The following is a 16,861-nucleotide window of genomic DNA, read 5'->3' on the forward strand; positions in this document are numbered from 1 at the left end:
GGGGCATACAAATTGGATAGCGTTATGCAAATTGCAGTTACAGAGACCTGGGAATTGGCAGTGTAACCTTACAGATAAGTGTCTTTATTAATAGTAACTATAAACAAAGTCACTTGTGCTTTATACGCAATAATTGAGTTATTAAGCGTATTACGCACTGTTCAACCTGCGTCTCTTCTTGAAAAACGTCCCACCTGATTCTGAAAGTGACTATTCGATACAATACATCTTTATCAAAGAATTTGATCTCGCCATTTGCCAAATGACCACTGATTAGCAGCTTTGTTTAAGGGAACCGACACCTGCAGACATTAAGAACTTCTAAATGGCTATATATCTCGGTGGTTTAAATGCTCATAAAAAACTATTCTAGCTGAAGGTGGAAATCTGAGATAGGAGACATTAAAACTAAGGGAGAGAGACGCAGAATTTAAAATGTATCCAAGTAGATCCCAATCAAAACAAGCCATAATACACTTGAGGTTATTACATTTTCCTTTGAAACCAAATATTCCGAAGAGATAACAAAAGGTAGGTATATTTAGACAGTTCAACTGTTATAAGGAGACCGTTTCTTGTGCTATTTGAGAAAACTCTAAGAGTAAGAGCAAATATTTGATGCTGAAGAGCTCTTAAGGCTTGAAGAGTACCATTTACTTATTTCTACACATCAGTGTGGGCTTAGGATGTTAAATAGATTAAAAGGCTAAGAGAGGTCACTGAAGTAGAGACTTTCTTTCTCTCTTCCTGACTTTTTTCCCTTACAAAGTTTTTTACACTTTCTTTAGAGGGTGCTTGGCAAACTTCATTTAAGAGCCACCTTGACTACAGTACAAATGTGTGCCTCTGTGAACTCCAAAAAAACCCCAGCGCAGTAGGAATATGTTTGCATTCGGGGGCGAGATATTAATAAATACTTTTCGGTGTCTTTTATTTGGGTGGGGGCTTTACAACTCCAATTCAACATATTGCCTCGCTTCATTGGTACTAGCACTACTGGTTGCCTCTGTATGGCCCCAGGGCCCGACATATTAAATATGCTTTTAGTATAATCTCATTGCTTTGTTTGCAGAGGGATCTGAATCCATTACAAACTACCAGTAAGCTGTTATCAGTCATAGCTCGGGAGCGCCACAATACAATACACATTTTACTATACATACCTTGTCGAGTGCAGTTTATGGATCTCTGCTGGGATTAAAATGATTAGGAGATACAGGGCCACCTATCTAGGAATGAGCTGTTCCATGAAGGGAAAGCAAGGCATTTCAATTTAATCTCATTTAAAAAGACATAACTAATAAATTTGTATGGACTAGGCTGCAGTAGACGTAAAGCAGAGTCGATAGTGGTTCAAATCCCATTGAACCCTATTGAAAACCATGACAACAAGAAACAAGCTCCGATTTATCCCGGAGAGTTAAAGAACATTGTGAGGAGGCGTCAATCACCTATTATTCCAGATCTGAACAAATGCAAAATCTTGACTGGAACAAATGCTTCCAACAGGTCCAGGACATAGGGCTACATTTCCCCTTTGTTCACAGGCTAGCAGTTGGCATGTATTTGTGTTCCCCTCGGTCCGACCACCCAGGACGTTTGGGAGGCTGATCTTGGAACAGGGAAGATAACTACTGTCACCAGGCACGCTTGATAGGTGGCTCCAATAATCATGGCCTGGGAATCTTTTATATGGAGCCTGTCCAGTCTCCAAGAAATATGCAGGAAGTTGGCCAAAGGGAGCTTTGGGCCCTGTTCATCTAGCCCACAAATCTGTCAGATATAAATCTGTCTTGTTCCCTTGCCATTATCGCTCTATTTACATTTTCCCTATCTAGTGTAGGTTCCAGAAGCGATACCCGGAGCAGTGGGGTGGGGGGTTAATATCAGGGGTAGTGGAGCATTTGTTTGGTGTGTATACAGGCACATTTGAAACATTACAAGCCAGATATTAAGCTAGTATGTAAATATGACCGTGTATGTTTCACAGGCATAATCTGGAACTCACTTTTTAACCCATCTTGCTGCTTTGTTTGTACTTTTGACGCGGTCCAAATGAAAGGAGCGCTGCTTGGGAAAGGAAGTGTCGCCTTTCATAAAGGGCCCCTGTTGCCTCTATTTACCAGGAGCCAGACTTGTACGTTTCTCTCCGTCCTTGGTGCGACACCAGCTCCAACGGGTGGGGATCACTTGGAGATAAGCTCGCCATAGGCAGGGAGAGCGGTTTGTGACTCACAGCCACGTGGGATTGCTCTGGCTGGGGTGCGAGCCACCATCGCTTGGTTTGATGCGATGGAAATACGGGGAATAATCTCACCGATTTAAACCAGAAGCGGGGGGAAGGGGCTTGACCCCAAACTGGTGAGCTTCGATTATTTATGGCTCGATCATGCAGTTCAGACTACAGGCTCAGGCCTATCATATTGCTATTTAACGTATGAAAAACTGACTGGGCCTCTCTTTTGAACCTAAAGTCTCTCTCAAAATACCAGTTTGCACAAAGTTAGACAATGCCCGCTGGCTTGATTGATACCTGCTAAGGGAATGTATATGTGAAAAGGCTACATTGAACATTGAATGTATATGTGAAAAGGCTACATTTGCCTCCTACACTGAAGCCTTTTCAAGGCCGAGACATTGAAGTCGATTGAAAACACCCCCGATGACTTCAGTGTTGCAGGGCGGCGGCCAAAGAAAATTCCTACACGAGTTTCACACACACCAGAAAGTCGATCTGTCAGATGAAACCGCCGCGCTTTAGTGCCTCGCCCGGCCGCGTGGTTCAGAACAGACCTGCTTCAGAGCGAGAGTTTGCTCCTGCGATTTACCTTGGCCCCGTCCCTTTTAAATTGCGTCCATCCGCAACAAACCAACCCCACCCTGCGCCTGCTCGCGTCTCTCGCTTTCCCGGCGGCGGGGGTTTCGGTCACTGCCATGCCTGGCGTGAGAGATCAGACGGTGGAGCTCTGCAATGTCACATGATGCTAAAAATAGCTCCTCGTTGTCTGAAATGGCCATTTCTCCTGCAAGGTTTTGCGCCCCCCCCCCCCAAGTTTACACGAGCCCTGGAAAGGCAGGAGCAGACATCCAAATCCAGCCCTGACGGGAGTGAAGGTGTTTCCTAGAGCGGACCCATTTTTCTAGTGGAAACAAACGGCTCGAGGTGTGGAACAGCCCCGGTGGCTTAGCAAACCTGCCAGGGGCCTGGGGGCTAGCTCCATGTGCTGCGGTGAACGAGCCAAATGAAGGCCAGGAATAAAACCAATAATGAATAAATTCCTGCCTGGGGCGGGCGGGCGGGGGGCTGGCCAAGCTCTGTGGATGTTCCTGCGCTAGCAGGGACGGTGGTGGCTTTGGTGGTGTATGGAGGGGGGCGGTTGTTGGTCACCACATACCACCCAAGATGTTATTCACTGCTAACAATTACCATTATCTGTCCCCACTTTGGGCTAATCAGACAGAATATGTAATGATGAAGCCCGTTTCCTGCTGTCTTTGGGAGGTAACGGGTTATTCTCTCGGCGGGGTTACACCTACTCCCATTAGAGCTTTAGCACTTGACTAATTCAGGTACTTAGCATCCCCTAGACAGGGACGGTTTGAAAGCGGGCAGTGTTTGCAGTGCGGGACTGTTTATATAAACAGGGCACCTCTGTAAACGACACTAATATTTGGGCTTCGGCTGGGATGGAGCGAGCATCCCCTTGAGCCCGCAGGTTCCCGAGTAGCTTGGCGCAGTTATTTTGTAGCTCGGGGAGAGTTTGCGGCAAAGGCGGCCGACCCTACAATGGCCACAGCTGGCAGGATCAGTTTTACTGTGAGGAGCATTTTGGATTTACCGGAGCAGGATGCTAACAACAGCAAGCCGGACTCGGATCGCCACCCGTCGGGGAAGTACGCCAGCTCGCCGTACGGGGAATGGATCGAAAGCGACAGAAACCATTATCTGTGTGAGTATGAAAGAAACAGGACCTCGCAAGCGTAAAATACCTTTTTACCGGGGCCAATTCAACACTCCGCAGGAGCCAGACTGGATTTATTGGAGAACACTGATTGAATTGCAGCAATAAAACAGCAGGAAAATACTGACAACACGCTTAAGGGCATATAGGTAGATATAGAGAATTAGATCTAAAGATAGATATGCGTATAGGTGCACCTATAGATGTATGTAAATGCTCACCTATATACACACTATAAGCTTTAAAGTTTATCAGAATTGTCCTTCTCTTTTCTTGTTGCAATTCTATATATAGTGGGGAGGTTCCAAATCTAATACACGTGCTCTGAGATTCAATCTATACCCACGTACAACATATAAACCGCGGGTAGCCTAATAGAATCCAAGTGTGGGTAGAAATATGCATATACACAAGTATGCGTGTATTTATTATTAAGCTGTAACTTTTATAGATTATGATACGTGCATAGACGTTACACAAAAAATAACGTATCCCCCCGACCCATGCTTCATATTAAAGTAACGGAGCTGCAGACAAAGAGAGATACAGGAACAAAAATTATTGAAAGAAACAGGGTCGCTGTTATAATAACCTTACGGCATACCGATATACACATTATAGTAACCTCTGCAGGGTTTACATATTGTACATCCACAGAGATTCGATCTTGCACACAATACAGCTGTTATATGTGGCTACACTAGGCAATCCTTTCTTTTAGGATTAATTTGTTCCCAAATCGGGATTTTAGATCGAATCTCCTGGTTTCTACTAGAATTCTTTCGGGCTTTTAAACAACGGTGGCGTTCACTGTTCCAATCAGAATGACCCAGGAGCACCTTGCTCACACCAGCATCCCTTCCCCATCTATTTGTGGGGCTATCGGTACCCGAGCCTGGTGGCGGCGGCTCCTTGCTCTCCCTCTAACCGTGCCACTGTTATTGCTGTCCCCAGCTTCGGATGAGAGCGGTCCAGAAACGAGTTTACCCGATTCCACCCAAAGATCGCACCCGCCCCACGGCCCGGAAGCCGAGAAAAAGAAAAAGAGGCGAGTGCTCTTCTCCAAGGCACAGACCCTGGAGCTGGAGAGGCGGTTCCGGCAGCAGAGGTACCTCTCGGCCCCGGAACGGGAGCAGTTGGCCCATTTGCTCAGTCTGACCCCCACGCAAGTAAAGATCTGGTTCCAGAACCACAGGTACAAAATGAAAAGGGCTAAAACGGAGGGGTCCTGCAGCACCGAACTCAGCCAGCCCCCTCTGCTCCGGAGAGTCGTGGTGCCAGTGCTGGTCAGGGATGGCAAACCGTGCCAGAGCTGTACCACCAGCCCGGGAGCGGCAGCGGCAGCGGCGCAGGACAAGCTGGGCTGCCACACACAAACTGCTTTCACAATCCAAGGATACCAAGCCTTCCAGCCCAGCTCCGCCGCTGCCCTGAGCCTCTTCCCTGCCTACCAACGCTTAGCACACCCTGCAATAGTCTCCTGGAATTGGTGATGCTGCCTAACCTTCCTGAGCTGAACTGAGAACAAAAAACAAAACAAAACAAAAATTCAAGAATCAAAGCGAATTCGTTGCCCCAAGCTCCTACATCAAGAATCTGGGATGAAACTGCAGGTGGATCCACAAGGGAGGCGAATCCGCAGTGTAGGCTGGTATTTGGGATGCAACCTAGGGATGTTTTGTTTTATTCAAGCACGTTGTGAGCATGGCTAGTCAAGGATGTGTTTTGTTTTCCTTTGGGGGCATCCGTTTTAGAGGATGGATGAGAAAACAATTATATTTTTAAATCCTATGCGACTCCTGTTTCCATTCGAAAGGCTATTTGTAAAATAAATACACACAATAGTGGTTTGTACCTAAAATAGTTTATTTTAAAATAGATTATTCTTCCAGTGACTAATAAACCGATTTTTTTTTGGCAAATAAAATCCGCCAGGACAAGTGTCTTTTTGAACATTGGATCTCACCTTTAGCTTATCCGTTGTGTGATGAAGAGTAAGTTTCTCTTAAATGTGCTAAAGAAATTACATGTTTGTCATTGTACTTGACCCTCATGCTCCAGTAAAACACAAAGTTTGCTACAAACACCTAACTTTAAACCTGATGACGTTATTATACCTGCCACCCCCCCAAAATCCCTTTTAAATTAGTCTATTGTACATTCACTTGGGGCTATGATTTTTGGAGTCTAATGAGGTCTCATGTTTCTTTAATGTACTAAATGCTTGTTATTTCCCGATTAGGTTTTACCTATCTCTGTTTCCAGCTACAGAGTATGATACCTATTGCAATTCAGTCTCATTTGCACAGACATATTTTCACCAATTTCCATCATTTTTTTTTTCAAAACAGGATCCAGGCTATAGCGTCTCAGGATTTCAAGCAAATCTTCAGAATTATACTTACAGCTCACGGTATATTTGTAATATTTTTAGTATGAAAGGATTATCCAAAATAAGTGCGCTTTCCTTTGCTAACCACAGACTTGAAAATGTTTAAGGACAAACGAATACATCTTATTGTAACATACGAATGGCATTATGCCATTGGATTTATTCGTTTCAAATGCAAGCAGTTGCCCTACCAAGAATCTTGGGAAAGATTCCTGAAATATTAGCCCAGTCCCTGTTGTCCCGATTCAGACAAAACTCCCTTTTCGCTTCATCAGGAGCTTTGTCTGTGTAAATAGCCCAGAAGGGCTCCGTACATCTTGCATAGAAAATAGAGACACATTTGATGGAGCAAGATACACATCATCTACACAAGTTCGATGAGGGTAGCTGCAGAGTAAATGCTGCCGGAGAGAGGAGCTTCACATCAGAGCCGCGAGAGAAGTTAAAATGCGTGGCCGTGTCTGCACTAAACCTTCACCCCTAAAACCTCTCCTCATTGCTCTGCCGATGGACAGTTGTAACAGGGTCAAGCTTAATTTTAAAAGAATCGGCACTGACAAGCTAAGGGGAAATTAAAGTGCAATTTACGTTGTCCAAGCAGAGAAGGATGGGTTGGGCATGTGGAAACAACCCCCCCCCCACACACACACACCTTAGCTATCTTTTAAAAACAATTGGCCAGTTTTCTCCTACGTGGATTTCGCTTACAATGATTTTAAACTGTATTAAATCCCATATAAAGGATACGTCATCATTTACACCAGTGAGGCTGCTCACTTAATACTATTCGAGCAATGGGATATGGAGGGATTTACCAGTATTATTTCACTCGTTCATAGTTTTTCCACGAGCATTAGTAGACAAGAGCACGATCCCGCGGTCTTTAGGCTAAATACCCATTGAAATACCAAACCAACCAACCAAAAATCATTTGATGGGTTTAAAAATGCTAGATGCGGCTTAAAATATCTGCAGTACTGAACCACCTGCTGTTGATTTCGCTCTGAGTCTGCAGCCCTCCCAAATACCCATTTGCTCGCTCTGTGAGTGCAGTTAGCTGCATGAACCGCTGTACAGCGGTTAATTCTCCGCAAAGCAATACGTTCCTAGAAAATGTGCGGGTTTCGCTCAGCGTGGGATTAATTTTGATCCTGTGTGTCTGCTTTGTCTAACCTAGGAGCGTCCGGCGATGTACCCTATAGGTACCTCATTCAACTCCAGTTTAAATCAATGGGGGCTACACCACTGACTTCGACTGAGTGAGATCAGGTCCCAGACTCGTTTTCTAGCCATAGCAGGCTTTGGGTGAAGAAATTAGCCTCTCCGGAGATTTATTTTCTGACTTCCAAGCCGCGCCCGTCCCATTCTCTCCTGCCACTTTCCTGGTGAATTGGGCGGCGAACGCCCCCTTTCAATCATCAGATCAGCGGTTAGATCATCTCCAAGTCCCTCAAAAGATGCACCAAGAAAAGCCCATTGACACCGCTCTGGGCCCAGCCCGGAGGGAGGAACTGGGTGCGGGTGGTGATTTCAGGACGTGTGTCGTAGTGAGGTGCAGAGTGCAGTGCAGAAGGGCTTGTGTGTCCTGGATGGAGCACGTAGGATGGCCCTGTCTCGTCACCTGTTTCCCCCCTCTCTTCCCTCCCTTCTCCCCCCCCCCTTTTTTTTTTTTTTTTTTTTTTTTTTGTCTCAGCTGCTGGCCACCTTGTCTTCCATATGGATGGGGTTATCTTAGAAGAATCTCCCAGAGAATGGCTCCTTAAACCTCCTTTTGTCTTGGGACTTGAAAAGAGCATTGTTATGCTTGAAAAGGACCTAGACAAAATCCGCACTGTTTCGATTCAGGACTGTTTAATCAGTCCCTAGTGACAATTTTATGGGTTTTAGGCGGGACAATGGTATCTTTTAAAACCTTGTGGCCTTCATGAAAACAAAGGGCTCGAATTTTATGGGCTTACAACTCCAATTAGAACAGTGCCAATGTGTATGGGAGATTATCAAATTTGTATCATAAAACGCCTTTATAATAAATGATTGCTGGGGGGAGGGGAGAGGGGCAGAGGCTTCAAGCAATAGACTTTGTCAAAGGTATGTTTGAAACTGCACATGGTGTTTTACATTTTATCTCTCAGAGACACAATTCTCTAGCACGATCTGATGGGAAAATGGAACTATTTAGTTATTTGAAATGAAAAAACCCAGAGAGAGCACCATTGAAATAATCGATCCCAGAACCCATTCGCTTCACACCTAGGGCCTTCCCTTTACTTAGTTCCAAGTTCGATGTTCTTTTAAGGTGGACATCACACATGCATTAAAGTATCTCCTATAAGTTTGCTGACCTTTATATTATCACTATACATTAGAAAGCCTACCTTGGTTATTTTAGGACCAAATTCCTTTGGCAAAGTGGAAGGGCTGCTTTATTTATCTATCTCCCTTTGTGTCACAGACAGACTGCAGTGGAGTCATTTAATTAAAGTATTGTCTTAAATAGGCACTGGTTGCATATAACAAGACACAGTTTTGAACGTTGCACAGCACCTATAAAAGTCTCAGATTTGTAGGGAAGGCATAATTCACAGATTATTAAGGGGGATGGCATAAGGTTGCATGATTTGTGGAAGTGAATGATGGTGATGGTTGCACAGTGAGAACTTTAACGGCAAAATGTAGTGTAATAAAACAGCATTTAATTGCTGCATCTAATTAAAAGCAGGAATAAATTACAAAAAATAGGCATCTGAAATGTAATAAAGAGGAATAATATATTAAAAAAGCCACCCAGGGAGCCATCAACTTAATAATAGGATAAGGCTGGAGATGGACAAGAAAGAAGTTTCCTCCTTAGAAAAAATTCTAAAATCAGAAATTTCACTTCAAAAGTTTTTTTTTTCTCTTACTTAATTGGTCTCTCAGAGTTGGTAAGACAACTCCCACCTGTTTATGTTCTCTGTATGTGTGTATATATATCTCCTCAATATTTATTCCACTCTATATGCATCCGAAGAAGTGGGCTGTAGTCCACGAAAGCTTATGCTCTAAGAAATTTGTTAGTCTCTAAGGTGCCACAAGTACTCCTGTTCTTTTTGCGGATACAGACTAACACGGCTGCTACTCTGAAACCAGAAATTTCATAGTCACTGTAAGGAAAATTCTATATTGTGTTAATTGCTAACTTAACCAATGGTTAACCCATCTTTTATATATGTGGATAGCTGTAATTAGATGGAGAGAGGTATTTGATTTGAATCTCTCTCTGCCTTCCAGGGTTTTCTAATAGGAATGTTGATGATGTTTTTAGTCTTATTTTGCATCAAAGTTGGCATCTGCTGACAAGTAAAAATAAAATTCCACCTCTGCACGCAGAAAAAAACTAGTTGCCTATCTGCATCTTTTAATGGCTAAATTCTTTAAAAAATCTGTCCGCCAGAGATCGATTAATCTCTCACACATATCTGGAGTTCCACTGAAACAAATTAGTAAAGGTGGCAGAATCAGGCTTTAAATGGTGATACTGAATCCGTAATTGGTATTGCTAAAAACTTCAAAAATCCTTCTTGGATATTTATTCTTATTTAGCTATCTAAGGGCCTGCTCCTGCTCCCATTGAAATCACTAGCAAAAGTTACTGACTCTGGACTAGCACCAGAGGTATTACAACAACTCACTAGAATTAACCTTCAGAGAATGTATAATCGTTTTAAATGTGCACATATATTATTTAGTGCATATTTATTGGTATGGTTTATTATAGCATAATGCATTTGTCTGTTTATATGTGTGGCTATTAATAATCTCTGGCTGCATTCACAATACATTTAAAACACCACAAAAGATAAAAAATGACAATGGTAACCTCAAAAACAGAATTCCTCAACCCACAAAGGAAACTCACTACCTTTATCACTTACTTGGAGAAAGCTCCAGTGAATAAGTCTGTCTTGCAATATGTCTTGGTTAACAAACTCAGACTTTGTTATGAATGAAGCAAATTCCAGAGCTGAGGGCTCTCCACTAACTTCCCTGCCCCCTGCTCCCTAGAGCTGCAACCTGAGGACTGTTAGGGAGAATATCCCAGCTGATCACAATTGTTAAAATGGTGCTCAGGGAAACAGCAGTGCTTTGTATTGCATGCAGAAACAAACTGGTAACTATTGTAGTCTATAGAGGAATCCAAGTCTTAAATACTCGAAGTTAAGTTATTTTACAATAGCTTAAATTTCTGTGTGGTCTACAGAGGAATCCCATTCCTCTAATACAGTTTGGAGGTGATGAAACTGGGATAGCAGTGGTGAGAACCACATCCAAGAGGTAAGGTAAAAACTCTTAACCAGACTCAAGTTGGAAAAAGCATTCGTAGCTACTGCTGCTACTTGAAAATCCAGGAACAGCTGAGGATCCCATCAATTCCAGACTGTGAGCCTTATTTAACAGTACTCTGACATATCCCTTAACCTAGAGGCCAGATACTCTGTTTTCCTTCTCTTCTAGATGTTTCTCCTCACTCACCAGCATTACTTCCATTTCCATCTTAAATGTATTGAGCTTCAGTTAGAATGCTTTCTTCCAAGCTTCTGTCTTGATCAGACAATGGTAAAGCAAAGACAACATAATCTAGATCAGATGAAGGTCAGAGGTATAACCAAGTGCCATTGGAATCATTGATGCCATGTAGGCTCAAACAGCTTCACTTAATCACCTAGTGCCTTTACTCACATTTTGAAATTCATCTGAGAGCAAATATATCAGCTGAGCAATCTCCCACAAAGGATGGAATGGGGCCCACTCAAAAACATAAAACTGTAGTAGTAGTAGTAGTGTACTAGAGGAGAGTGGATGAACAACATTTCTGATCAATGGCATTATAAGCTGCTGACAGTTCACCAGGGACAGCTAGCCTTTGTCCATCACTAGGCAGAGATCATTGACCTATGGGAGCAGTGTACCTTCTTGCCATATCCATACCTATGCCTAGATTGACAGGGGACAAGAAAAATCAGAGGACTGTAGATAGATTACACCAATATTACTTTCCCACAGCCTTCTTAACCTTTTTTTCAAACAGCAGAAGATTATATACAGGACAGTAACTGGCAAAACTGTCAGTATCAAGAGATAGTATCTTGAGCAAGAGTTGGGAAAGCACTCATCTGAGTGAAGCCAGAACCTGGTCTTCCCATGAAGAGACAGTAACAATCTGATCCAACAAGAGTCCCCACACCTCTGTTTTCTTTTACTAGCAACATGGAGAATGACTCCATCTCACAGGTAGTCAGAACATTTGAAACGGACAATCCTCATGAGCAAAACTAGGCAAAATCCATTTAGAAAAAAACCCACTGGGTTTTCTATTTCACCAGAAAGATCTCTTCTCACTGGAGTCAGATGATTTATCCAGAAACTGATTGATCTTATCTAAGGACAAACAACTGTACAAATGAGTAAATTATTAGAAGAAAACAGAAAAAAAGTAAAGAGAGGAAAGGAAGCAATAGATAAGTAAAATAGTGTCATTCTCACTAATGTAGGAGGGGCTGGAAGCAGGAAGTCCATGGGGTATCCTTATCTCTGGAGTTCCTCACAGTGAGAAAATATTGACTCTGCCTTTGACTGCAGGAGGCCTAGATTAATCAAAACGTCCACTACTCAGAACATTTCCACTGACTGGGACTTCAACAATATAGTGGAGGATAAGAAATCTTTCTTGGCCTTTACAACAGCCATGGAATAGGATCCCAAAAATATTCCATGGCACTAGATGTTGGAATCCATATGTGACTACTGTTCTTTTCTTCTCACTTAGTTTTTCTTCTGTTGCAGGTAACCTTTATACTAAGATGACGTGGGTACAAAGGGATGGAGTGGATGCTTCGGATCCACTATAGTTCTAATTTAGGAGAAACATTGATTGTAATATCCTAGAAAGCCAATAGACTGGACCTGTAGAATACCTGCAAAATTATTGTGCTCTTCCTTCTTATAGATGTGTAGTGTCTACTTTCATGATGCCAGTCCTAGTAATAATTGGAAAAAGATATTACAAATATATGCAATGTAAGTTTTTTTAATACAGAAAATAATCTGTCCATGACTTGAATATGTACTAAAGGGAAGATATTCATCTTTCTGTAAACTATATTAATGTATGCAATTACAATTTTTAGACAGAGACAAGAAAAATGATTGGGATATTTGGTCACTATCATAAAGTAAAAAAATAAATACTGTAATGGTAGATTCCTTTTCTTCAAATGTTCTTTTAGTCTAAGAAAGATACTATTCAATTTGCTACATACAGTATATTGTGTACCAAAATTAACATCCAATATAGCAAAATTAAATAATGTAATCAAAACATTTTGATTGCATTGTTATGAGACATATCTACTGTATCTTTTTGTAGAGACTTGCATGGATTTTTTATTCCCTTTTACTATTGCCAGTTTTCTATATGCATGAAATATCATCATAGCTACATCACATGCTCATAACTTTCCAAACATTTCCAACAGAAGTGAAATTTCCCAAACAGGTTGCAACTTGGTTTGGAAAGATGCCCACAGCTAACAATATGCCCTTCTGGAAGGTGTTGATTTTTCTCTTGTGTTTGTTTGCATGCGTTCATGTAGAGCTGCCAACTGAACACTTCTGCTGTCTGCAGGACACAATATCCTTCTATGATAGGTGGTCTATTGCTACTCTTCCAAAAACACATCTGCTGCTGCTGCTATTTTGGCAGAAGTTGCCAGCTCTTTCTTGTTTTTTCTGTTTCCCAGCAGTTTCTCATAGATCATGTTGATGTTGTGTTTTCTATTGTCCCTGCATACCCATTGCCTTTGGCACAACACTACGTATAATTGTAATAGCAACATTGGCAGAAAAGTTAAGAGACAGAAAGGGATAGCAATCTCAGGGCACTTTTGTTAACTTTACTGTTTAATATATCTTTTATGTAACAATTTCGCCTCCCTCTTATTCCACTGCAAACATTTTCATGGGGTGTTTGTCTGTTTTTCTTCTGTTATAGGTAGATAATTGAAGTTATTTCATTCTTCCCCTTCATTTGAATCAGGATCTGATACCTTACTATATCTTTAATCCAACAGATTTAACACTCTAATGTCTTTGATATTGTCTGATGTGACAATCAGGAGGAATTCATGTCACCATTGAATAATCTGCAGGACCACTTTCACAAATAGCTCTTATTATAATTGTATGTTTACAATTATTTTAGCATTTGGTATTGAAGAAATTAATTTACTTTTTTCCTGTTTCAAAGTAATCTAACAGCTTGATTTTTTTTTTTAAGTTTTGGCATTAAAATTCAGTGATGATGGTGAAATGGTTCCCATTTGGTAATTTAATAGCTCATCTAGGTTTGTGTATACTTCCAGCATTACTGGAATGCTGACTCAGTTGTGGTATTCACACTTCAAGAAGAATGTTGAGAAATTGTAGAGGGTTCAGAGAAGAGCCACGAGAATGATTAAGGGATTGGAAAACATCCCTTCTGGGGAAAGACTTGAGGAGCTCAATCTGCTTAGCTAGTCAAAGAGAAGGTGACAAGACACCCTTTAAATACCTACCAAAGGGAACATAAATTTGATACTAGAGGGCTCTTCAGCCTAGCAGAGAATGCTATAACCAAATCCAGTGGCTGGAAATTGAAATCAGACAAATTCAGACTAGAAGTACAGTGCAATTTCTAAAACACTGAGGGTAATTAACCATTTATCAAGGGTTGTGGTGGATGCTCCATCACTGGACATTTTAAAATCAAGATTGGATGTTTTGCTAAGAGACATTCCCTAGTTCAATCACAATTGTTGGACTTGAAGTGGGAACTAATTCAGGAAAGTCCTATGGCTTGTGTTATGCAGGTAGTTAACAAGATGATCACAATGGTCCCTTCTGGCCTTTCATACACTCTCATGATCTCCGGGTATCAGAATGGCCCCTATTATCATCCACTTCAAATTATGACAGCCCCAAGGCTGCTCTAATTTATGCTGGGATTCAAACTGGTCACTATCTGCCCCCTGAATCAGAGAACCACAAAGGTGACTTAAAACTATGTTGGTCTTCCATCCACTACTGGGCTGCACTGAGTAAAGGCTGAAAGGCAGCTCAGCATCAGGCCCAGAAACTACAAGCCACAGTTTAATTGCTTATTTATGAGAATTGCTGAGCACTCAACACCTATTTGGCTAAATTGTAACCCTTTAGCACTGGGAGAGTGGAGCCACCAATCATCAGTGGCCACTGAGCTGCTCTGCGGATACTTATCCTCATCCTCTCCCCAGAGGAGTTGTCAATGACTATCACCAGTCCCTATTGTCATATATGGCAGTGGCGGATCTGGAGAGTAGGGGAAGTGGTGTCTCCTCCAACATACACATGTGTGCAAGGAGAATAAGGGGGAATTGAGCAGACTCAGTCTACAGACCCAGATGACTCGTCTGAAGTAGAAACAAGGCTGCCTTGTGGAAATAGGGTGAGGCCTTTGAGAGCAAAAGGAAACTCCCCTTCCAAGGCAGCCCACATGAAAAGGGGGCACTTCAGAGTTCTCTCCATCCTTCAAGCCACCAGTTAACTTTTTTTTTGAGGGGGTGTCTCTGGCTAGGCTTCCCCCCACAGGTTTCTCCATGGGGATTACTGTATCTCCACAGGTGAGACAGGGAGCCAACATTCATGGAGAAAGAGGGATGTGTAGGTGATTTGTATTACCCCTCCAGCAGTTGTGGGAGATCCAACAGCAGAGCTGCACTGAGCAGCTTTACCCCCTCTTCTGGGGCAGCCAGATCAGCCCGGCTAATGTAGATTTCTCCCTTAGAAAGTGCCTCTTATTCCCTCATAAAACAGGATAAAGATGTGGCCCTCTGACTTTGTTGGGAATTGTGGGTGCTAAGCACATATCTGGATTCAGCCCTATAAAGGATCTTACAGCAGTTGGTAGAAATAACTGAACAATCAGGAGGCTGAGGAAGTGTATCTGCGGTTCTAGCTCTCTCTGCCTTCGCCTCCCCCCACACGCACCCCCCAACTATGCTTGCTATAGCATTAGACCAATAGCTTCTCATAGCAGCAACACTTTGCATTTTTCACTATTGTCACTGTACAAGCCAATCATGTAAAAATAGTACATTGGCTTGGCAGGTGCTTCTGTTTTGAACATGAATTAAATAACTTTTTATTGTAGTCTTCAAAGCCTTTTTATGGTCAATTACTGAGTGAAAGGGGTTCTGATTTTGAGAGTGTCTGCCAGAATGTGTTTGATCCAGTCATCATTTCTTCAGAGAAATCATGCACCTGCAGCTAGAGTGCAAGACACAGTAAATTGTCCATCATGCACTGCACTTACAACACTGCCTTCCTTGTCAGTGATAATAACAACAGGGGAGAGATCTTGGGAGTTAAGCTACACGTTGATTCAGTCTTGATGCTTTAGATGCTGTGCGAATCTCAGAGATGAAAAGTGCAGTTTCTTTGATACCATTTTTTTAAATTGATGTTTTAAATAATTTGTTATTTATAATTAGAGCTGGCCAGAAAAGGGAATTTCTGTTTTCCAAGGTAAGAATCTCACTTCTTCAGTTGCATCTGAAGAAGTAAGGTTCTTACCCACGAAAGCTTATGCCCCCAATACTTCTGTTAGTCTTAAAGGTGCCACAGGACCCTCTGTTGCTTGTTACAGATTCACACTAACACGGCTACCTCTCTGATACTTGTTTTCCAGGAAATTCTGAGTTGTCCTTATTTTATTTAATTCCACACCGGAATTAAATGTCAATATTGTGGAAGTTCTGGTGAAACAAAACAATCTGTTTTGGTGCCCCCTTCACTCCCACTGCACAGCCAGCTAGATATCAGGCAAGCTGGGTTGCCAGCCAGCCTGCCTCATTTCCATCAAAAGCTTAGATTGAATCAATAAGCTCTCATGGAATGTGTCAAGTCTGTCAAATCAGCATTGTTTGATGGAACAGAGTTCAGCTGGAAAATTTTCCACCAGTTCTATGTATAATATAGTAGCACCTAGAGCAGAGGTTCCCAAACTTTTCTTATTGCATACCCCCTTCCAGATCTACCAGCTGCCTGCATAACGCCTACCCTTCTCATCACTGATACTTTGTGTGTTCCTTCTAACACTGCCTATCTTTAGCCATCTGTCCATATTGCACTAGTACGTACAGCTATTGTTATAGTGGGACATATATAACTGAAAAAAGATCCTGACTAAGTTGTGAGCTCAGTTAGACTAGACAGTTGCTGGGCAACTGAATCCATACTGTACGGTGATTGGAGGTGAGGGCTCTGTACGTCTGCATCTCTGTGCATCTCTGTTCTCATTGGTACATCTTGAGGTAAATTAACTTCAGTATTTTATATAAAATTCCCACAGAGTTTTAAAGCTTCATCTGAGTAGTCTATTATGAAAATACAATACATAAAATAATAAATAAAATCCACCATTACACAGTTTCTCCCACATACCCCATAGAGA

The 16,861-nt window shown here is 42.1% G+C and overlaps 1 protein-coding gene across 1 annotated transcript; it reads left to right on the top strand.

Annotated features, from left to right (window-relative positions):
* Positions 1-3,787: 3,787 nt before the first annotated feature.
* On the top strand, positions 3,788-5,455 carry NKX2-8 (NK2 homeobox 8). Its single transcript, XM_034769998.1, has 2 exons — positions 3,788-3,950; positions 4,917-5,455. The coding sequence occupies exons 1-2, from the start codon at positions 3,788-3,790 to the stop codon at positions 5,453-5,455; spliced, it is 702 nt and encodes a 233-aa protein (XP_034625889.1).
* Positions 5,456-16,861: the final 11,406 nt, after the last annotated feature.

The sequence above is a fragment of the Trachemys scripta genome, chromosome 4 (genome assembly GCF_013100865.1).
Source record: "Trachemys scripta elegans isolate TJP31775 chromosome 4, CAS_Tse_1.0, whole genome shotgun sequence".
NCBI classification, from domain to species: domain Eukaryota; kingdom Metazoa; phylum Chordata; order Testudines; family Emydidae; genus Trachemys; species Trachemys scripta.